The 24,028-nt window shown below is 39.2% G+C and overlaps 1 protein-coding gene across 5 annotated transcripts in view; it reads right to left on the bottom strand.

Annotated features, from left to right (window-relative positions):
- LOC111155090 (DNA topoisomerase II binding protein 1) overlaps positions 1–17,911 on the bottom strand; it is a 62,202-nt gene extending 44,291 nt beyond the window's left edge. For 2 of the 5 annotated variants that reach the window (XM_022515142.1, XM_022515139.1), the window contains exons 1-10: positions 17,856–17,911; positions 17,157–17,247; positions 15,266–15,400; positions 12,822–12,965; positions 11,781–11,962; positions 10,519–10,715; positions 8,747–8,938; positions 7,908–8,077; positions 4,502–4,665; positions 4,111–4,358 (exon numbers count right to left, since the gene is read on the bottom strand). In XM_022515142.1, coding sequence (XP_022370850.1) covers positions 4,111–4,358; positions 4,502–4,665; positions 7,908–8,077; positions 8,747–8,938; positions 10,519–10,715; positions 11,781–11,962; positions 12,822–12,965; positions 15,266–15,400; positions 17,157–17,240 — 1,516 coding nt within the window. In that variant the 5' untranslated portion in view covers positions 17,241–17,247; positions 17,856–17,911. Of the gene's footprint in view, positions 1–4,110; positions 4,359–4,501; positions 4,666–7,907; positions 8,078–8,746; positions 8,939–10,518; positions 10,716–11,780; positions 11,963–12,821; positions 12,966–14,604; positions 14,765–15,265; positions 15,401–17,156; positions 17,248–17,855 lie in introns of those variants that run through there. The other 3 variants (XM_022515141.1, XM_022515140.1, XM_022515143.1) reach the window with 3 other exon arrangements.
- Positions 17,912–24,028: the final 6,117 nt, after the last annotated feature.

Here is a 24,028-nt window from a genome sequence, read left to right on the forward strand (position 1 = left end):
ACAAAGCACAACATTCATTCATGATAAAAACTCTCAACAAAGTAGGTTTAGAGGAAAATACCTCAACATAATAATGGCCATATATGAAACACCCATAGCAAACATCCAATGGGAAAACACTGAGAACTTTCCCCCTAACAAGGAATAAGACAAGGATGTCCACTCTCACCACTTTTATTCAACACAGTACAGGAAGTCCTAGCCACAGCAATCAGACAACAAAAACAAAAGATGTCCAAATTGGCTAAGGAAAAAGTTAAAACTTTCACTATTTGGAGATAATACACTATATACAGGAAGCCCTAAAGACTCCACAAAAAAACTGCTGGAACTGATAAATGAATTCAGTAAAGTCACAGGATACCAAATCAATGTACAGGCTGCATGGCTGGTTCAGTCAGTAGAGCATGTGACTCTTCAGCTCCAGGTCATGAGTTCAAGCCCCACACTGGGTGTGAAGCCTAGTTAAAGGGAAAATAAAATATAAAAAATCCCCCAAAACAACAACAAAACAAAAACAGTATCAAATACAGAAATCTGTTGCATTTCTCCACACCAATAATGAGGCAGCAAAAAAGAAAGAGAAATTAAGGAAACAATCCCATTTACAACTGCACCCCAAATAATAAGATACCTAGGAATAAACCTAACCAAAGAGGTGAAAGACCTGTACTCTGAAAACTATAAAACACTGATTACAGAAATTGAAAACGACACAAAGAAATGGAAAGACATTTCACTCTCATAAACTGGAAGAACAAATATTGTTAAAATGTCTGCACTACCCAAAGCAATCTACACAGTTAATGCAATCCCTATCAAAAATCAATAGCATTTTTTCACAGAGCTAGAACTAACAATCCTAAAATTTGTGTGGAACCACAAAAGACTGCTGGTAGCCAAAGCATCTTGAGAAAGAAAAGCAAACCTGGAGGCATCACGTTTCCAGATTTCTACAAAGCTGAAACAATCAAAACAGGATGGTATTGCACAAAAACAGACACCCAGATCAACGGAACAGAAAAGAGAACCCAGAAATAAACCCTTAACTATATGGTCATTAATTAATGACCATGGTAATTAATTATAGTCATTAATTAATTAATCTTCAACAAAGCAGGAGAGAATATGCAATTGGAAAGGACAGTCTCTTTAACAAAATGTGTTTGGAACACTGGACAGCTACATGCAAAAGAATAAAACTGGATCACTTCCTTATACCATACACAAAAGGGATGAAAGACCCAAATCTGAGACCTGAAACCATAAAAATCCTAGATGAGAACTCAGGCGGTAACCTCTTTAACATAGCCCATAGCAACTTTTTTCTAGTTAGGTCTTTAGACTCATTAATCCACATCACCTATTGAGCCCATCCCTGCACCCCTGTCCCCTCTGATAGCCATTAGATTGTTCTCTATAATTAAGAGGCTGTTTCTTGCTTTGTATCTTTCATTTTTTTTCCACCTTGCCTATTTTCTTTCTTAAATTCCATATATGAGTGAAATCATTTGGTATTTGTCTTTTTCTGATTTATTTTGCTTCCATTATACTCTACCTCCAACCACGCCATTGCAAATGGCAAGATTTCATTCTTTCTTATGGCTGAATAATATTCCTGTGTGTGTATACACACACACCACATCTTCTTTATCCATTCATCAGTCATTAAATACTTGGACTGCTTCCATATCTTTACTATTGTAAATAATGCTGCTATAAACATAGGGCTGCATGTATCCCTTTAAACTGGTGTTTCTATATTCTTTGAGTAAATACCTAGTAGTGTGATTGCTGATCACAGGGTAGTTCCACTTTTAACTTTTTGAGGAACCTTCATACTGTTTTCCAGAGTGGCTGCACCAGTTTGCATTCCTGCCAACAGTGCACAAGTGCTCCTTTTTCTCCATATCCTTGCCAACACCTGTTATTTCTAGTGTTTTTTTATTTTACCCTTTATGACATGTGTGAGGTGATATTACATTGATGTATTCCTAGCATAACTATTTTTTAAGCACAATGGCAGAAATAAAGACATTAACAGAAACTGAAGAAATTTCTAAAGGATATTATTTTATATGAGGAAAGAAAATGATTCCAGAAGAGAATTCTCAGATACAACAAAGAATGAGAAGCAAAGAAATTGCTAAACATGTTGGTAAATCAAAACAAGTATGGACCATATAAAACCTAAGCATCTGTCAGATTAAAAAAGACAATGAAAATACTGGCCCAAATCACATAAATTGAGTGTATGTAGGGGGGTATGATTAGCAGTGCTGTTGAAGATAGTGTATAAAGTTCTCGTATTATTCAAGATGAAGAAAAAAATTCTGATTAACTTTAGATTTCAAATTATGATGCACATTCTAGTTCTAAGTAATCTCTAAAAATATAAATAGATGTAACTTCTACATCAGTAGAGGGAGGATAGGGAAGTGGAGATTGAGGTGAGAGGGGGCAAGCTCAAGCTATCCAAAAGGAAGCAAAAATGTTAAATATGGAGGCACAGAAAAATGGGATAAACAGCATGAAATAAGATGGTATAAAATAATAAAAATATATCACAAGTAACAGTAAATGTAAAGCAACCAAATTTGCAGTTTTAAAGAAAAAGTCAGTCATACCAGATAAATACTGACTCACATGAGGCAGGGATAGTTCTATTAATATCAGACAAAACAGATTTTAAGAAAAACAAAATTAGGAAAATGAGGATCATCATGTAATAAAACATCAAAATATATTAAAAAACTAAATTTGACAGAACTACATGGAGAAACTGTCAAAGTCAACATTACAGTGGAGGAGTTTAACACATGTGCATCACTAATCTATACAGAGCAGACCAAACTTGGCATCCTGTACATGTAAAGAAACCTCTGAGCAATCACAGAGACATAGGTAAGAACAATCTCAGCAGTACTGTTTGCACTGGCAAAAAAAAAAAAGACACAATAAAAATGTCTATATGGTGGGAAAACAGATAAACTGTGGTATATTCAATCAGTTACTTGGTTAAATATTTCTCATGGTTGGAGGGGAGCAGCAAAAGAGTACATACTGTATATCATCTATATAAGCTAAAATATACACAAAATGAATATCTATATTGCATATAAATACATATATATATATAGACACATGTAAACTATAAGGAAAATGGAGAGACTCACAGGAGGCTTTGGTAGAGTGGAATATTCTATTTTTCTTATACTTATGTAGTAGTATATGGCTACTCATCGCATTATTCTTGACATCCTTTTCACTGTATTAAATATTTCAAAAAATTTTTTCTTAAGTAAGAAGAAATTCTGCTCACAACTCTTCACTGGCAAGTTTCCTTCTCACACTAAGAAGACTATATACAAAGGTGTGGTACAGTGTAGCATTGTATGCATTAATGATCACAATAACCAAGTAAGAGATAATTACAAGGTTAAAATAAAAGTGTACGCTGTTACATGGGGCACCTGGGGGGCTCAGTCTGTTAAGCATCTGCCTTCAGCTCAGGTCATGATCTCAGGGTCCTGGGATCCAGCCCTGCATTGGGATCCATGCTCAGCAGGGAGCCTGCTTCTCCCTCTCCCTTTGCCCCACCCTCCTTATGTATACTCTAAAGAATAAGTAAAATCTTAAAAATTTAAAAAGAAAAATTCATGCTGTTACAAACTCACACTAACAAACTGATGCTGGCATATAAAACAGATCAAAGAGGAGCCAGTGAGTTGAAGAGAGACAAGGCAGTCAGAGGGTTCAGCACCCCCCAGGCTTTGCCTTAGAAAGATCAAGGAAGAAAAAGGTTTAGCTTAAAATCTAGAAAAACTGGCAGAAATCATATGTGTATGTATTAAGCTATTAAAACATTTTTTTTTTTAAAGATTTTATTTATTTATTTGACAGACAGAGATCACAAGTAGGCAGAGAGACAGGCAGAGAGAGAGGAGGAAGCAGGCTCACCGCTGAGCAGAGAACCCGATGCGGGGCTCGATCCCAGGACCCTGGGATCACGACCTGAGCCGAAGGCAGAAGCTTAACCCACTGAGCCACCCAGGTGCCCCTACTAAAACATTTCTTAATGACTGTAAATACTCATCAACTATTTCTTACCTACTGTTGGGTTATTATTTATATACTGAGAGAGCAGATCTTCATCAGCTTGTTCATGCTTTTCATCAGGAGCCAAGTTTTTCTTAGACAAGCTGTTGTTCCTTTTTAAAAGGGCTGTTTTACTCTCAGGCTGATCTGAAACTGGAATTTCCACTGGCTGGTAGTTAGCATGGATATATGGCTCTTCAGGAAGCATGTAACCTTTACTAAAACACTCTAGCAACCATTTTGCTCCTACTACATGAGGCCTGCAAAAATAGTACATAATTATTAGTTTAAACTATAAAGACTATCATCCCACTTGCCATGCAGTTTCCATAATTGCATGGATAGGCAATTTTAAGAAAAATCATTAGAGTAGAAATTGCTTTGAATTAAAAACGGACAAAACCTGTGGGCTGATTTATCCCAAAACTGCTTCAATTCATCATCATGATCGCCCACGATAACATGAGTTACATCTTCATTGAGCTGATTAAAACGAACTCCACCTCCACTGTTAATAAGCCTTCTCAGTTTATCAAGCTTTCTGCCACTAAAACCACAAAGATAGATCTGCAAAGAATGAAAATATTTACTTTAGATTAATGCATTTAAGATGGTTTGCTTCTCTCAACAGGAACACATTAAAAATATATATCCAAATGCATTGTGTGTAAATACACAGCTCTGCGTACATTTAATACATTAAGAATAGAGTATAATCTGAAACTTTTTTTTAACAATTCCGACATTTTTTTTAAGAAAGATTTTTAAAATTCATTTGAGAGAGAGAGTTGGGAGCGAATGGGAGCAGGAGCTGAGGAGAGGGTCAGAGGGACAGGGAGAAGCAGACTCCAGGCTGAGCAGGGAGCCTGACATGGGGCTCAATCCCAGGACCTTGAGATCATGACTGGAGCCGAAGGCAGACGCTTAACCAACTGAGCCACCCAGGTGCCCCAACAATTCTGAAATTTTTATTTTTTTATTATTTCTTCACAATCCCATAGCATTATTATCCATATCTATATCCATATCTATTATCCATATCTAGATATCCATATCTATCCTGCTGTAGACAGCAGGTAAGTACTTTGAGGCTTTAAATAAAATGGAAGCTAGAATTCAGTTACCTTCTGGATACTAGTGCATAGCAATATCTAAAATGCAGGTCGCTCCTTAAATGCTGAAGATCTTATTACTTGTAAATTTTTTTTTTAAAAGATTTTATTTATTTATTTGACAGAGACAGAGAGATCACCAAGTAGGCAGAGAGTCAGGCAGAGAGAGAGGGGGAAGCAGGCTCTCTGTTCAGCAGGGATGCTGAGGCAGATGCAGGGCTCGATCCCAGGACCCTGAGATCATGACCTGAGCTGAAGGCAGCGGCTTAATTCACTGAGCCACCCAGGCGCCCCACTACTTGTAAATTTAAATTACAGAAATAAACTGGAAATGAGATACCACCTCACACCAGTCAGAATGGCTAAAATCAACAAGTCAGGAAATGACAGATGTTGGCGAGGATGCGGAGAAAGGGGAACCCTCCTACACTGTTGGTGGGAATGCAAGCTGGTGCAGCCACTCTGGAAAACAGCATGGAGGTTCCTCAAAAAGTTGAAAATAGAGCTACCCTACGACCCAGCAATTGCACTAATGGGTATTTACCCCAAATATACAAATGTAGTGATCCGAAGGGGCACATGCACCCAAATGTTTATAGCAGCAATGTCCACAATAGCCAAACTATGGAAGGAACCTAGATGTCCATCAACAGAAGAATGGATAAAGAAGAGGTGGTGTGTGTGCATATCTATCTACACACACACACACACACACACACACACACACACACACACACACACACACTGTTGGTGGGAATGCAAGCTGGTGCAGCCACTCTGGAAAACAGCATGGAGGTTCCTCAAAAAGTTGAAAATAGAGCTACCCTACGACCCAGCAATTGCACTAATGGGTATTTACCCCAAATATACAAATGTAGTGATCCGAAGGGGCACATGCACCCAAATGTTTATAGCAGCAATGTCCACAATAGCCAAACTATGGAAGGAACCTAGATGTCCATCAACAGAAGAATGGATAAAGAAGAGGTGGTGTGTGTGCATATCTATCTACACACACACACACACACACACACACACACACACACACACACACACACACCAATGGAATACTATGCAGCCATCAAAAGAAAATCTTGCCATTTGCAATGACGTGGATGGAACTAGAGGGTATTATGCTGAGCGAAATAAGTCAATCAGAGAAAGACAATTATCACATGATCTCCCTGATATGAGGAATTTGAGAGGCAGGGTGGGGGATTTATGGGGTAGGGAAGGAAAAAATGAAACAGGAGGGGATCAGGAGGGAGGCAAACCATAAGAGACTCTTAATCTCACAAAACAAACTGAGGGTTGCTGGGGGGAGGGTGATATGGAGAGGGTGGTTGGGTTATGGACATTGGCAAGGGTATGTGATATGGTGAGTGCTGTGAAATGGGTAAGCCTGACGATTCACGACCTGTAACCCCTGGGGCAAATACATTATATGTTAATAAAAAAAAATTAAAAAAAAAAAAAAAAGAAATAAACAGGAGTTTATCTGAATTCAGAAAACTTGGGTGTAAATTTTGGTTCAGAGGCCAATAATTAATTACATGCCCATGATAATTGACTTAGGCTCTTTAAACCAGTGTTCTCACCTATAAATTGAGATATCCTTTACATAGTCGATTACACAAGAAAATTTAAGTCAAGCTGAGGACAGTACTTTGAGGATTATATGCAATAATTTATTTCTAAGTATCACTATGTATATATTGAAACCAATTTAATAAATATAAAGCTTTTTCATCTGTATTTTAGATGTCTTTAAAAAAATTTTCTTAAGAATGGCAGATCTATTCCTAACTCCATTTATATCCCAAACTAAATAACCTCTGTTATTAGAAGATACTGTAACAAAAATCAGGAATCATAAACTTCCTGTAAGAATAACTAAAAGTTAGGGGCGTCTAGGAGGCCCTGTTGGTTAGGCGTCTAACCTTGGTTTCAGCTCAGGTCATGATCTCAGGATACTGAGATCAAGGGGCATGTTGGACTCCATGCTCAGTGCAGAGTCTGCTTGAGATCTGCCCCTTCCTCTTGTGGTGTCCTCTCTAAAATAAATAAATCTTAAAAAAAACAATAACTAAAAGTCATATCCATAATTATCAGAGTCTAGGATAAAAGATTATATAAGACACTTCCTGTTCTGACAATAAATTGATGTTTTATCAACTAATATACAGCCTATCCACTCTACAAGTAGAAATATATTAAAATTCAGCTCTAGGAGATCTATAGCATATGATGTTTCCATCAAGGCACTTATAAGATAGTTTATTTACACACTAAAAAATTAAGTAGCCCAAGAGACATAAAACAAAGTAGTGGGTCTAGTGGTCAGGAACATAGGATTTGGAGTAGATGGATGTCTACTTAATATCTGCATGAATCTGAACAAGAACTGAACAAGCCTCAGTTTCAGGGTAATATCCATTTTAGAGTTATTTGTGGGAGTTAAACGAGATTACATACAACATATTAACAATATATATTAATTGATTAGCACAGCCTAGGATATTAATAACACTTAATAAATGACAGTTATGGACAGATGTGGCCCAGTACTTACATCTGCTTGGCTAGAGTAAATAGTTTACATGGATAAAGAATAAGCCCAACTCTGAGGGGTCTTCAAAGTCAGGCTAGAAGTACTGATGTACATTATCACTGAGGTATTACATAATAAAGACATACCCGACAACCATCTAATAAATCTTCAGGTGCTTGAAATGCACTGACATCCAGATTTTCCAGATTTTCAAGTGTAGGCTCCACTTTGCTATTAAGAACTGAATTACACATCGATTCATTTATACAACTTGCATTGATGTTGGAAATATGGCTGACATCTGAAAGAGTACGACCTACATATCAAACAAAGATGTAGAAATTTATGGAGATAAAATAGTGATTACCTATTTTCCTATAGGTTAATTACAAAGGGCTGTGAATAATTTCCAAAGTAAGCATCAAATGTTTTTATTTTAATCTTGGTGGCCAAGCATGACAAGGGAAAATGAAACTAAGGCTCATATCGTATTTCAAATAAAAACATACTTAATACATTTAATAGTGGCTTGCTTCCATATGCAATCTGAAGTTGTTCGCTGTAGAGTCCAGGAAAGGAAAAAGTATAACGTATGATAAATTCTAACATGGCATGTACAAAATAGAAATGGTTTTCAATTTTATATGAATATAGATGGTCTATAATAGTAGCAAACTAATAAAAATGTATTACATTTGCCCATCAGTCAGGTTTAGAAAAATTCTTTTTTAAAAAAGTCTTTGTAGTAATCTCGGCTTCTTTAATCATCTTTTGCATTAAACTAAGGTATGAAAGAAAATATACATCCATTTTAAAAAGAAATACCTAGAATTCTGGACTAGTTTTCATACAATTTAGCCTACATAATTATGCCTGGAAGCATAGCAAGAAAGGATGGAATTCCCTACTATATCTCACTGATCCTATTTACAAATCAATTCTTACAAAGAAAGTGGTGTTAAAAATGACTGTTTACTTTACTCACACTGAAACTTACTATCAACTGTGTTGATCTGGCCAGTAGGAGTTGAAGTATCAGGCACAGTCTTTGTTTCTGATCTCGGCTCTGTCTTGTATATGGATTCATCCTGACAAAAACCTTTGTCAACACTGTCAAAAAACCACTGCGTGGTCACACAGTGTACATTCCATCTCTTGGCACATTCATACTTTTGACCTATCACGTCATTAAGAAATAGTGAAAAATGTAAACCATTAAAATATATCTTTGTAGAAATATTAAAGCATGATAGGTTATGGGAAAAAACTCACCAAAACAAAATCAAAGTTACCAGTAATTATTCTTATATAAACAGTATGCTATATACTGTATGCAAGGGGGTCTGTCTCTTAAAATTGCATAATTTATATGGGGTGATTGAAATACTAGGTTTGAGTATAGTCTCCACTGCTTAATTTCTTTAAACCAGTTTCTTACTCTGTAACATGGGAATAACTCACAGAATTATGTGGCTTCAGTAAGACTGAATAAAACAACTGTGAAGATTGTAAATGTCCACAATATAAAAATACCAGCTTTGAACAGTCTATTCTAATCTCAATAGAATTTGACTTGAAGTCCAAACAGGCATATTGTAAGAAATATATCTTTTTATCACCTTAAAACAACTTTTAACACAATGTATTTTGAAACAGTACCATAGAGAAACTGAGGTCACTGTGTACTAAACAATAACACAAAAAGGATTTTTTTGGACATTCTTGAGAGCAAAGAGATGAACTGCCTTCAGGTTCAGAAATTCAATAGCAGTTACCAACTCTACTCACAATTATAATATCATAGTTGGCCATACACAAAGTTCTGATTTAAGGACAACTACCAATTAATTTTAGCAGGATTTTTTTTTTTTTTCCTATTTTGCTATCTAGGTAGCTTAATAAAACACAGACATAAATAAATAACAAAAACATTAACAAAATTCCTCTCTCATCAATTTGTATATATTTTAAGGGTATTTGTAAAGGAAAAAAAAAATCTTCCAAAATAGATAATAAACATTTCAGGACACCAAAATTAAACACAATTTTAAGGAATTCTTCTTATTGGTAGTATAGTTTTCTTCTTTTAACTGCCTCGTGCTCTGCAAGGTGTATCTTCAAGTTATAACTTCTAGTTCATCCAGTAAATCAGATTCATTCAATTAAAAACTAAGCCAGGCCCTTAAAATTTATCATTAGAGGGGCACATGGGTGGCTCAGAGGGTTAGGCCTCTGCCTTCAGCTCCGGTCATGGTCTCAAGGTCCTGGGATTGAGCCCCACATTGGGCTCTCTGCTCGGGGGGGAGCCTGCTTCCCCCTCTCTCTGCCTGCCTCTCTGCCTACTTGTGATCTCTCTCTCTGTCAAATAAATAAATAAAATGTTAAAAATAAATAAATAAAATAAAATTTATCATTAGAAAGAAATGTCATTTAGCTACATCTATTAGCCTTTTTGTTGTTCATCCAAATTTCTTGTTCTGTAATTATTTGGTAACTATGTAGCAAACTTTGAAAAAAAATCAAACAATAAAAACCACTGGAAATTGAAAAAAATATTTTTTCAATGACCTGGATAAACCTGGATAGTCATGTAACTTTTCTACAGATTTGTGAACCAAACTATTTTTCTAAGATTTTAGAGGAAAAAAATATGAGATTTTTAACACATCAGAAGCAAAAGCTATTCTGTAAAGATCTTAAAATGTTAAATACTAGAGAAAATTTTGCATTTTTTCCATTTGGGAAACATAGTTTTACCTTTTGGTTCTTGCACAATGAGGTGTGTGCATTCATTCATTTTCAGTTGTCCCATGTATTGACCTCCATGCTTAACTGTGAGTTGCTGAACTGCCTTTCTGTCTAAGCTACACAAGCCAGTCACACAGATAATGCAACCAAGAAAAATGGGACACTTGAAGTCTTCCATGTTTACATCAGTATACCTAGCTATTTTTCTGGAAAAAATAAGTAACAAGGAAAAAATTAACATATTAATATACCAAATGGTTTAAAATTTATCAGAAGAATAATGACAAACAACAGAAATCACTAATGCTTTCTTCATTTTTTAGAAAAGGGGTACTGAAACTCAAAATTACACTATCCGCTCATCAAAAAAGTATTTCAGATAGAGCTTCTTAAATAAAGCTGTTTTAAGGGAAAATGTTATTTCATTAACTCTTCTGAGTTCATGCTGGTCAAAGTGGTATATTTTCCAAAATTTTACATGTGAATTTACTTAAAAACTCAAAGGACCTTGGTTGCCTACTAGAAAGATGGACTTTTTATCCTTCCATCATACGATATAAATAATAAGCAATAATTTTTAGCATAATACTAACAAAAATGTCATTCTTTTTCCATTTAAGACAGATGTGTTAAGAATAAAGGCACCAGTGTGGAGGCAGGTTTAGAATGTGCTGGATGGTGTTGAAAAAAGACTGGAAAAAACGCCCATTTCTAAGTCCACAGGGGCAGGCAGGGATGCTATCCTGCTTTGCTTAGTAGGTATGTCTAAAGCCTAGCTCAGGCCAGGTACATAAAACGAACTTGATAAACATTTACTGAATGACCACATCCTAATGGCTGACATATGTTTATATTCAACTTTACATAGACACCTTTGTGAGGGAATACGACTGTCAAAATGGCTAATTTACTCTCCATCTTAGCACAGTAGTAGAAGGATAATGCAACTTAAGAACAACAGTTGCCACAATGATCTTCTCAACTATTTTACAGGCATGTACTGCTGAAAACAATTTTTATTGTCAAAGCATTTCTTACCTTGTAACTAGTATTAAATCAAAAGCCTATTCTACTTATCAACTTATACCTTGATGAGACCTTGCAGATTATGCTTATTTTCAGTGAAGAGTAATAACCCCATTTTTTTGGTCCCTGAATAACAAATCCCAAAAGGACAACATAAAACCTCCCCTGTTACAACCCACAATACACCAAAATGATCGAATGTATCATTTTTTCAAATCTAGAAAACACATAAATGTCTTTCTTACTTCTCTTGTGACTTTTCCCAAAGTGTTTTAATCCAAGAAGGAAGCAAAATAGGTTTCTTCAGGTTTGCAGCAACTAAATATTTTTTGCTGCCAACTTCTCCTGCAATAAGGTGAGTTACTGATATATTAAGGTCTCTATATACACGTCCACCCATCATTTGTACATATTTATGAACTTCTTCCTGTAAACCCAAAAGAAAATACATTAATACCAAAGCAAACAATACCTCTTCCATTTTTTTATACAAAAACTCAAATATCTTTTGTTGTTATTAACTTGAAGGCACAAATGTTTCTCACCACTATAAAGTTAAATAATCAAATTACTTTTTGGATAAAAATAAATATGAATTATACATAAATTTTAAAATAATTACTTTCATATAGTTGTTCCTTTCAACTCCATGAGTTTATTAACCTATGTTGCTTCTATAATATACTGTGCATATATATATTTAAAAATATTAATTGTACACATTATATATAAAAATATGTATTTTCTCTTTTAGCATTGTCAAAGCATTTCTTTCCTCATAGCAAATGTTAAACCCACAGCCCATTCTACCTCTCAAAGTTTTTTAAAATAATTTTTTTAAAGATTTTATGTATTAGAGAACAAGTGAGCATGAGAGGGAGCGTGAGCACAAGTTGGGGGAAAGGGAGAAGAAAACTCCCTACTGAGCTCAGAGCCCAACGACCCCAAGACGCTGAGATGATGACCTGAGCCAAAGTGAGAAGCTTAACCAACTGAGCCACCCAGGCACTCCATCAACATTTTTTTAAAGAAGATTAACCACCTATTATGGAAAAATGTGACTCAAACTCAGGGGAAAAAGGGGAAAAAGAGTTTTCTTTCAAGTAGTTCTCAATAAAACAGATTCCACTATTTCTATTTCATTAAAATAGAAAAGCTATACATTGGTGTATACAGACCTTAAGTCATGAACACCGAGTACAAGGTCTTTCAAAGTGTCTCCTATGCAGTGAAAGATTAAGTGTGGACATAAATATATTGATCATGATATTCCTCTCAGTACCTACCCTTTTATCTTTTTCCAGGCTTGTACAAGATACAGTTACATCAGACATAACCATATTATAAACTGGATGTTCAGCTCTTGGGACACATCGCTGGTGGTGCATACAAAATATGACTACTTGAGGGCCAACAATTCTGCAGCCAAGCTACAAAAAAAGGGAGAAAGTTTAGTATGTAGGAAAAGACCTCTCGCTTATAAAATTATATTTTGTAATACTTAGCAATTCCTTCTTTTTTTTTTTTTTTAAAGATTTTATTTATTTATTTGACAGAGAGATCACAAGTAGGCAGAGAGGCAGGCAGGGTGGGGAGGGGGGGACGTAGGCCCCTTGCTGAGCAGAGAGCCTGATGCGGGGCTCAATCCCAGGACCCTGGGACCATTACCTTAGCTGAAGGCAGAGGCTTAACCCATTGAGCCACCCAGGCCCCCACCCTTTTTTTCTTTTAAAGATTTTATTTATTTGACAGAGAAAGAGAGGGAGAGAGAGAGAGAGAGAGAGAGCAAAAGCAGGGGAGCAGCAGGCAGAGGGGGAAGGAGAAGCAGGCTCCCTGCTGAGCAGAGGGCCCAACATGGGGCTCGATCTCAGGACCCTGGGATCATGATCTGAACCAAAGGTAGATGCTAAACTGACCGAGCCAGCCAGGCGCCTCAATATTTAGCAATTCTTTACAGAAGTTGATGACCACTGCTAAATTGTTATAAGACAAAATAAGGACCATTATATAATTTCTCAGAGACACTACACATTAAACGCACAGGCAATTAGTGCAGGTTATCAAAAGAAATAAGCTTTAAGAGCCACATTCAATCACAACTGCCACCAAATTTTATTTATTTATTTATTTTAAAAATATTTTATTTATTTATTTATTTGTCAGAGAGGAAGAGAGAGACACACACAAGCAGGCAGAGAGGCAGGCAGAGGCGGAGAGAGAAGCAGGCCCCCTGCTGAGCAAGGAGCCCGAAGCGGGACTCGATCCCAGGACCCCGGGATCATGACCTGAGCTGAAGGCAGCAGCTTAACCAACTGAGCCACCCAGGCATCCCACCACCAAATTTTAATATCAGAAACAAACAGTCTTAATGATAGGTTATAGGAATAACAGACTTATGCTATAATAATTGGGAAAATTCATATAGTTTTTAAATGAAGTATCCAGCCAACCAAGCAGTTCAAAAGTTTAAGAGCCTAATTAACCCCTTCTAAAATACCTATTCTGTCACACAAACATACAAAAATCCTAGGCAGTTTCTACATTTGTGTTTTAAATACTTTGTCTTTAACTCAATGTCTTTCCAAGTAAGTATTTCTCAAAGATATTACAAGGCTATTAAAAATGGCCTTTTAACTCTGAAAAACAATCTGAGGGTTTTGAAGGGGCAGGGGGTGGGAGATTGGGGGAACCAGGTGGTGGGTATTAGAGAGGGCACGGATTGCATGGAGCACTGGGTGTGGTGCAAAAACAATGAATACTGTTATGCTGAAAATAAATTAAAAAAAAATTTTTTTTAAATGGCCTTTTATTTTCACTGATAACTGAGTTAGGAAAAGTTGACAGTCTTGCTCAACATCAGCACATTCAAGTCAGATCTAAAAAGCATATGGTTGCCAAAGTCACCAGGGCATGACTGATTTAAAGATGCGCTTGGTAAACAATTATTGTTACCTTTTTGTTCAGTCATAGGAAAATTTGTTTTTAATGCTATTGATTCTATCTGACAAGGTGTGTTATTTTCAAAAGGAGGGTAGACCAACAATGCTTTTGGCAAAGGTGGGCACAGACCTTCCATAAATTGTGCAGATACTGCATCTACCTACTCTTCTATGTTTTCTTCTCCTTCAAACAAGAATCACTTCTTTGTAATCTGGATGGAATTACAGCCAGTTTACTTTTATTTCAATGCTTCTCTCTTGTCCAGACACCAAAAAAGTAATGAGTCAGTAGACTCTGGAATCAACAAAAAGAAATAAGATGGCTCATTGGTATATCAGCAATATTCATCCCCAAAATGCTTCCTTTAGGCATATAATGTTTCAGACCCTCTCTACAAGGTATAGGTATGAAAACTGTGTGTGAAAGAGCACATATGAAAGACAGTAAATAACCAAGCATTATGTTGAGGTCTTTCCCAAATTTTTATGGAAAATCTTGCAATCAAACTGAGTTTAAGTACGGCAGAACTCCGTCAATAAAGTATTTTATTACTATATCATTGACTTAAGCTAAGAGAAGTTATATATCCTGAAATATAAAAATTACATATAACAAAAGCCTATCATAACACGATTAGTCTTTAAAAATATAATTCTGGTCTCCCAAACCAAAAGATTCTTCTATATTCATAATCTGTATAATACCTCATGGTCAGTAAAGAACTTATGTCCACTGAAGCAAAAACAACAAAAATCAGACTACAGAAGGAACACACGAAAAGTTAGCAAACCTTTTTGAGGTGATCAAAGACAATGCCACTAAAAGGGTCACAGATATAAAGCGACCTGTCATTTTCCTTTATCTCCAATGCCTCTTCTTCTGTAATGATCTGAAGATATTCTTCTGATTGGAACTCTTTTATTGACTGAAAGAAAGAAAAAAAATGAAAGAGTGCACCTGAAATTTTTCACCTGTATTTAAGTCCTATGAACTCTATCTTCAAAAATCCATCTCTAATCCAATCTTTTCTCCCATTGAAAGCTACCATCATCTCTCACCTAGACCTCTGCAGAAGTCTACAAAGTGGTTCCTTTTCCCTTCCTTGCCCTAAATCTATTATCCATACAGCAACTAGTAATCTCTTTAATGATACAAATCAGGTCACGAGTCTGGCCCCTGCCTATCTCCCCACTCTAACCTTCTACCTCTTTTCTCCCCTGCTTACCATTCTCTAGTCACTTCTTGTTTCTTGCTAGGTCTGGAACAAGCCACGCATAAACTCCTTAGAGGTTCTGCTCTAGTTCTCACTCCATGAAATATTTTCCCAGTCTTCACCTGACTTGATCCCTCACTTCAATCAGATTTGCTCAAATGAAAAAGTCGAAGTCCTTACCACGGCTCTTAAGGCTCTTTACATGACCTCTTTACTCTTACTCTCTAAAGCACCCATTAATGTTCTTCCCCCAACCCTTGTTCACTACACTACAGCCACACTGTATGTTGGGGAGGCACTCCAAGTACTTTCTCAGGGACCTGTGTATGGCTGTTCTCTCTGCCTGAAAGCTTCTTCCCCAGACATTCACATGTCTAACCATCCCACCTCCTTCAAGTGTACTTAACTTCTCCATAAAGCCTTCACCAATCACACTCTACTTAAGATTGTAACCTTCCCTTCTCCCACAACAAACATCCTTTAGAACTCCTTAAACTGTTTTGCTCTTTTCTCTTCACACAGCACAGAGCCCCATGTAACATATTATACAGTTTACTCATTTATCCTGATTTATGTCTAGGTCCTCCTGCTAAAACAGAATGTAAGCTCTGAGAAAGTATGGGTCTTTCCCTGCTGTGCTCACCAATGTATCCCAAGGACTACAACAGTGCTTAACAGGTCATGACACTCAGTAATTATTTGCTGAATGAACTTTAAAAAAAAAACCTGCTACAACAGTGCTTCTTAAACTCTAATATATATAGGAATTATACCGAGGATCTTATTAAAATGCAGAATCTAATTGGTCAGTCTGAGTTGGGCCCAAGGTTCTACACTTCCAACTCTACTGATGCTGCTGGGGTCTGTAAGTAGGAAGGCTCTACAATACCCCCCACATCTTTCCATATTACACTGTACACTGTGAAACATACTTTTAACTACAAAAAAATGAAGTGTAATCAGTATATAACAGATTCAAATTTCTTCAGCATACAAAGGTCTACTCTAGTTAGTAGACATAGAAAGCAATATAATTTCCAAGTATAGCAAATTTGCGAACTTCAATATAAATGTCATAATGGGGTGCCTGGCTGGCTGGCTCAGTCAGTTAGGCGTCTACCTTCCGTCATGATCTCAGGGTCCTGGGATCAAGCCCCACATCAGGCTCTCTGCTCAGCCGGGAGCCCACTTCTCCCTCTGCCTGCTTCTCCCCCTGCTTGTGATCTCTCTCTCTACCCAATAAAATCCTAAAAAAAAGTAATAGACTTCATGCTCCCCAAAATACATTATAATGATATATTTACATCAATCCAAAAATATGTAACGACACATCTATATTAATGTACATTACAATAAAACTAGTAAGAAAATAAATTTCTAAGACATAAAGAGTCCAACAAATCGAAAACACTAAAAACGAAAAAAATGAATTCACAGCATCAAACAAGGCATTTTCAACTATTCTTACCTCAAGTGCTTTAAAAAAACATTCGGAATTGTCTGAAGACTTTAAAAACTTCACAAGAAACGGTTCTTTGTCATTTCTGGACATTTTTGAACTGTCAAAATAAAGGAACCATTAACAAGGACAAAACACATCATGTATAAAGTTAAAAGCGTCTACTTTTCTGTGCAGACAACAATGCCCAAGGACAAGGCCTTGTCCATGGATTCGTTCATTAGTTTCTAAGAAACGCTGGAATGCGGGCAAAGTCAGGGAAAAAGATGACAACACCAATCCTGGCAAATCAGAGAACAAAATTAATGTCCCTAAATTGAATACATTCGGGCCCTTTGTTATGGGGCTCTAAGACCCCTAAGCCAATGGGCATTCAACTGCACTTAGCTCAAGGATCCACGAACGGAACTGTCCACGGCCCCTGACGTTTGTTCACCCCTCAGTAAACGGACTTTAATGGAAAAGTGGAAGCCGGTTAGCAAGGCCATGCCCCCAGAAGGCCGAATGCTCTTGCTTGCCAGCTGCCACAGAGAGGCCCGGCTCTCGGTCCAACCGCAGCCACGTCCTGTCCGGCGTCAAAGTCCCACCCGCCGGTCCGAAGGCCGGTTACACGGGCGGGAAACAAGGGCCCCGAAGGCCAGGGAAGGTGTCGCGACCCCCCAGTTGGGGTGGGGAGGGAGCTGGGTCCTCTCTCCGTGCCTCACTCACCTCGGTGGAGCCAGGGGGGGTCTTCGGGAGGCGAGTGGAGGGGCACGCGGCCTGCTGGGCGGTGGCTGGGGTCGGGCGCCAGCCCGGCGCACACCCGCCGCAGCCGGCGGCGCCCCCGACCCGAAGCAATCGCCGAACCCGGAAATTGCCGATGCGGCGAACCGACTTTCGCGCCAAGCGCGCGGACTCGCCCGCCTCTTCCTGCGGAAGTGAGGCGGGCCGCAGCTGAGGGAGGAGGGCCGAGATGTCAAGGGTGGGGGTGGGGCGGTGGGAGTGGCACTGTCGCCAATAGGTTTAGGGGTTGCCCAGGTTTAGGGCTTTGAAGGGGCTGCTTGGGCCCCGCTGGGAGTAGGCCAAGTGCTCACGGCTCAGGGGGTGGGGCAGCAGGCTAGGAGTACCTTAGACGTGGTCCTAACACATCGAAAAATGAAGCCCCAGGGAAAATTAGGTTTCCTCAATCAGTATTTTACACCTGCCATTCGCCAGGCAGTACGTGAGAAACCATGTATTATCACCCCTCTATGAGGCAAATCGTAGTATCTCCGTTTTACAGATGTGAAAACGGAGGCTTCAATAAGTTAAATGATGTGAGGTCACGCTTTAAGGGGTAGAATTAGAACTGCATCCAAGTCTTTGACTCCACAGACAGAGTCCTTTTACCTCTAATATAACCGGAATATGAGCACCACCTACCACAAACCAGAGCTCTGAAGGGAAGGAAGATGTCAGGATGGCTTGAATCACACAGCTAATGCAAAACGATCTTTTCCAGATCTTCAGTAGTCTCTGCCCCTCTTCAAAGGGCCTCTCCTTTTCTTTCTCTGCAACTCTCTGAGTGTTGGGGAGATTCTGGGGCAGAACCTGATGTTCAAATGGCAAAGGTCAGGGAGAGGGGTTAAATGGGCCTGCAGAATTTTGGCTTGTTGAGAACCAGTGACAAACTGCTTAGCTGGTTTCTTTCTTTCTTTTTTTTTTTTTTTTTTAGATTTTATTTATTTATTTGACAGACAGAGATCACAAGTAGGCAGAGAGGCAGGTAGAGAGAGAGAGGGAAGCAGGCTCCCACTTAGCTGGTTTCTTATTTCATTCCTCACTCTTGAGACTGAGAAGCTCATGACTTTGGATTGAGCAATATGAGAGCTTAATGGCATGTATACCGATTGCTTTTCTTTTCAGTGCCTACAGATGGGTCTACGTGTGTAAATACACCCGTGGCAGGTGAGTCAGCATCAGTAACACTGGGGCTCAAAGGTAAAGGCCATCGTTGGGGAGAGGGTGAGAAAAATCTTAAAAATGAAGCAAAGTGACTAGAGTTGTAAAAAATAAAATAAAAACAAGGAGGATGAGCTACCAGCACTACGGCTTATTGTTAAGGAGCAGATGTGTCACAAAGCTGTGGTTCTTCACAGACAACGAAGGACTCCTGCTTGCACTCTTCCCATTTACTCTCCTCAGCTGTCCTCCAGGCTGTGGGCGTCATTATCCTGTGTGGATGGGGAAAGTGAGGCCCAGGGCCATCAGCCAGGGAGTGGCTGCCCCTGGGCTTGAGAAGAGGTGGTGTGACTGGAAGCACCTTGCCCTTCCTGATACACCACCTTACTCCTTGCCACGTGCTGCCTGCCCTTCTCTGCCCCAGGAGGCAGGAGCCCATTCCTGGCACTTCTGGGCCAAGTGGAGGCTTCAGGATAGGAGAGTCCCCGCTGCTCTAGCGAAGAAGAGGGGGAAAATGAGCTCTACCTTTTAGCTTTCAGCCAGCTGACTGTAACAGCGGAGGCGTCCATCTTGTCTTTAGAATAGACGAGGTGACAGGTTCTCCCGTCTGTGTGTCTACATAGGCAGGGAGGGTCTGGATCTGTCCCTGAGTACGTAATCTTGGCAAAACAGAGCAGTCTTTCTCAATCCAGTGTAGTGCCTGGACTGGCTGCATCAGCATCACCTGAGAACTTGTGAGAAATGCAAATTCTTGGGCCTAATCTCAGACCTGCTGAGTCAGGAACTCTGCACGTGGGTCCAGACATTCTATTTTTTTTTTTTTAAGATTTTATTTATTTATTTGACAGACAGAGATCACAAGTAGGCAGAGAGGCAGAGAGAGAGAGAGGGAGGAAGCAGGCTCCCCGCTGAGCAGAGAACCCGATGTGGGGCTTGATCCCAGGACCCTGGGATCATGACCTGAGCTGAAGGCAGAGGCTTAATGCACTGAGCCACCCAGGCGCCCCAGGCATTCTATTTTAATAGACCTGCCGGCTGATTTTGATGCCCATAAAAGTTTGCCTGAAAAGAATCTCTGAGGAAAGAATGAAAGTGGTGATATGGGTTGTGGTCCATGAAAGTTTTGGTGAAAATGGGGAATAGCTGTGATTTTTCCACAGGCAGCTGCCTCAGAAGATGAGGTTCAGAATTAACTTTCTCTTCATTTCTATGGCATTCAGGGTCATCTTCTTGCTTCTTGGGCACTTCTGTCATCTACAGTCAGACATTCCAAACCCTACTTGGTGTAGGATTAAAGGGAACTTGATATTTAACTGTCTGTAGAATGAAAAAACACAAGAAACAAATATGACAAAATAGTTACTTTTGAAATATGAATGGAGGGAATATGAGTATTTCTTATTATATTTTGCTACATAAGATTTCTGAAAATTAATAAATAAACTAAAAGTATGTATTTCTTTGAGGGATAGGGTTTTATATTTAAGATTCTAGTACAGTAAATGGATAAAGATAGGGATTATATCTTAAAAATGAGATTAGTAAATGATCTTGATTGCTGCAGAAACCATCTTTGCAGTGGCAAAACATTTGTTTAAATTGTTGTATTCGGGGGCACCTGGGTGTCATTAAGGTCTGCCTTTGGCTAGGGTCATGATCCCAGGTTGCTGGGATCGAGTTCCACATCGGGTTCCTTGCATTGCAGAAAGCCCACTTCTCCCTCTCCCACTCCCCCTGCTTTTTTCCCTCTCTCAATGTGTCTCTCTCTGTCAAATAAATAAATAAATCTTAAAAAAAAATTGTTGTATTCGGTAACTTAGAAAGTAAAGCATAAGCATATTGAGTCTACTGAGGTGCATGGGAAAGAAAATAAAATGGAATCTTAGTGACACATGTTGCTACTGGCTGCATTTAATTAGGTATTATAAGAAAGAGACAAACTCAGAGAAGAATTGTTTGTTTGTATGTGAAAAATAAAAGGGAATTAAGAAAATCCAAAAATGTAGGGTTTTGCAAGGTTGGAAAGGCTGCCTACATCTGGGCCATAAAAACAAGAGATAAACCTGAGAGAGGTTTTGCACAACAAATGTCAAAACAAATGTCAACCTATCCATGTGGGAAGGATCTAGTTGAGAGTATGGTTGTACCACCCAAGCTGGATAGGCACCATCAACCGAGAGAGAGAGATGTGTGACCAAGATAGCAGCCAGGCTTGAAAGTTGGTCTAGGGGAGAACTGTGTGTGTGGCTACTACTGTAGGGGGAAAGCTCTGCCATGACTTCCTGGCAATTTTGCATGTATGCATATAGGAAAGGGTTTGGAATTGTGGCATATTTGGTGGTGCCACATCCAAACACCTTGTGATCCTGCTGGAACATGAGAGGATGGGAGGCCTCTGTGGAGCTGCTAGCTCAGAGGTACCTCTCACTTGTCCTTCTGTTTCTCTTAGCAAGGTGATGGATAGTTTCTCATAGCCTCCCAGATTCTGATGACAAATGGGGCTTTCTGCACCATCCCCTCAGAACAGAACCACTTGACTGCTGTCTACGTTTGGCTCCATGGTGATGGGTTTCCCCACAACTCAGGTTGTGGTCCTCAGCTGTTTTCTTTCAGTGTCATCCCTTTTGGTGTGTGGGACAAGGAGCTGGGGAGCTGGCACCTTTGGCTTATTCTCTTTTACTATCTGTGGAAGTAAAAAATGCTCTAAAATTGTCTCATGTATCTTCACCAGGCTAATCAGTCAGGCCTTCCCCTTGTCCTGTGTTCAAGGTTGATGACTAATACATGGGACTGACTGGAAGCAAATAGATACAAAGGATACTAAGGTTTTCAGATAGTTGCTTTGTGAAGGCAGCCAGAAACCTGGAGCAATCAAACTTTGACAGTCTTCAAGCTTGCACAATAGGAAATGGGTGAAAACTCATACAGCCCCCGAGGAGCTCAAACTCCTCAATATCCAATCCAGATGTAGCTAGAGAAGATAATGGAGAAGGAAGAACCTCCCAGAGGGAGATGCCAGAGAGGGCAATGAATCAAAAATCTACTTTCAGAAAGCAGAATCTGAATCTAATCAGGCAGAGGAACCACCTAATACTGCCTAGCAGAACTTCAAAGTTGATCCTGACTAACAACAGCTATGGGTCTCTACTCCTCCCCTTTCTGAAAGAGAGTTTTATTTTAGTTATTCTGTTCCTGCCCCACCATTGTGTATTAGGTATGTGATTGGGCAAGGCTAAGGAGGGTGAAGCAACTTGTCTTTTTAGTCCATATGTCACTGGGCCATAAAGTCGATTCTGGGAGAGATTGTAGCAGACCTTTAGTGATTCAGACATATCCCTTCAAAGTGTAAGTACAAACTTCCAACTGCCAGCATCTGTGTTTTTTTGCATAAAGACATTCTCTGATGCCAGGAGTCTGCTTTACCACCTACACAGTAGGCTAGAGGGTGAGATTATGACCCATGACTGACAGGTGTACACAGACCCTTGTTTGCAAACTTCTCGATTGGGATACTCTACTCTCGTTCCCAGAGGTAAACCATATCTAGCTTTGGATGCTTTCTTTTCCCTTTCTCATCCTCTTACCTGTGTTTCTTTACTTACCAAATAAAACACTTGAAAAGTCTTATTTAAGAGCCTGTTTTCTGTGGGAACTCAAACTGAGATAAAAGACGCAAGATGTGTGTTTCCCTTTCATGGTGTGTGTCGTTGTTGGGATGCTGTCCAGTGAGGGATTGCAGTTCTCATCCACTCTAGGTGAAGTCATGTGACTGAGTTATAGCCAAAAGAATATAGGTAGAAGTGGTCCATGAAAACCTCTTGTACTATCTCCCACGCTTCCTTACTCTGGATGTCAACGCACAGTGCAAGCTTGGAAGCCACATGTTGCAAATGGCAGAGACTCTCTCAGTCTTGATCTCTGAATGACTGACCAGAGCTGGGCAGGTGAACTCTTCACCCCTGCCCCTCTAACAAATCACCACCACTGCTGCCAGTTGGGCTTTCTTCTATTATGTTAAGTCACTGAGATTTGGAGCTTCAACTTTTATGGCAACTGGTACCAACCTAATCAATCTAAACTTGGCAAGGTTTTCACAAATGTGTGGTCACTTCAAAAATTGTCTTTATTACCTCAAAGGCCCTTGGAAAGAAGAGAGTAAAATTGCTCCAGAGACAAGCGCCAGAGGCCACATGGGGAAGACCATGGACTATGGAAGTGAGCTGCCTGGTTTGAATCCTGGCTCTGACAGGTACTATTGCCTGACCTTGGGCAAGTTACTTAATCTCTCTGTGCTTCACTTTCTTCCTCTATGAAATAGGGATAATAATAGCATCTACTCATAGGGTTACTATAAATTAATGTTTGAAGAGCACTTATTTCAGTGCCTGGTACACAGTTAATGATAAATTTACGAATTCCTGGTGCCTGGATGGCTCAGTGGGTTAAGCCTCTGCCTTCAGTTCAGGTCATGATCTCAGGGTCTTGGCATCAAGCCCCGCATTGGGCTCTCTGCTCAGTGGGGAGCCTGCTTCCCCTCCGCCCCCGCCTCCGGCCTCTCTGCCTACTTGTGATTTCTCTCTGTGTGTGTCAAATAAATAAGATCTTTTAAAAAATTTACAAATTCCCCCTGATATGAGGGAGAGGAGATGCAACATGGGGGGTTAAGGGGGTAGGAGAAGAATAAATGAAACAAGATGGGATTGGAAGGGAGACAAACCATAATTGACTCTTAATCTCACAAAACAAACTGAGGGTTAATGGGGGGAGGGGGGTTGGGGGGGTGGGATTGTGGACATTGGGGAGGGTATGTGCTATGGTGAGTGCTGTGAAGTGTGTAAACCTGGCGATTCACAGACCTGTACCCCTGGGGATAAAAAGATATTATATGTTTAAAAAAATAAAATTTAAAAAAAAAATTTACAAATTCCTAATTTTCCAAAGGCCATCATGAAGTCTTTAAA

This window comes from Enhydra lutris, unplaced genomic scaffold, assembly GCF_002288905.1.
Source record: "Enhydra lutris kenyoni isolate GAN:26980312 unplaced genomic scaffold, ASM228890v2 scaffoldscaffold39, whole genome shotgun sequence".
In the NCBI taxonomy this organism is placed as follows: domain Eukaryota; kingdom Metazoa; phylum Chordata; class Mammalia; order Carnivora; family Mustelidae; genus Enhydra; species Enhydra lutris.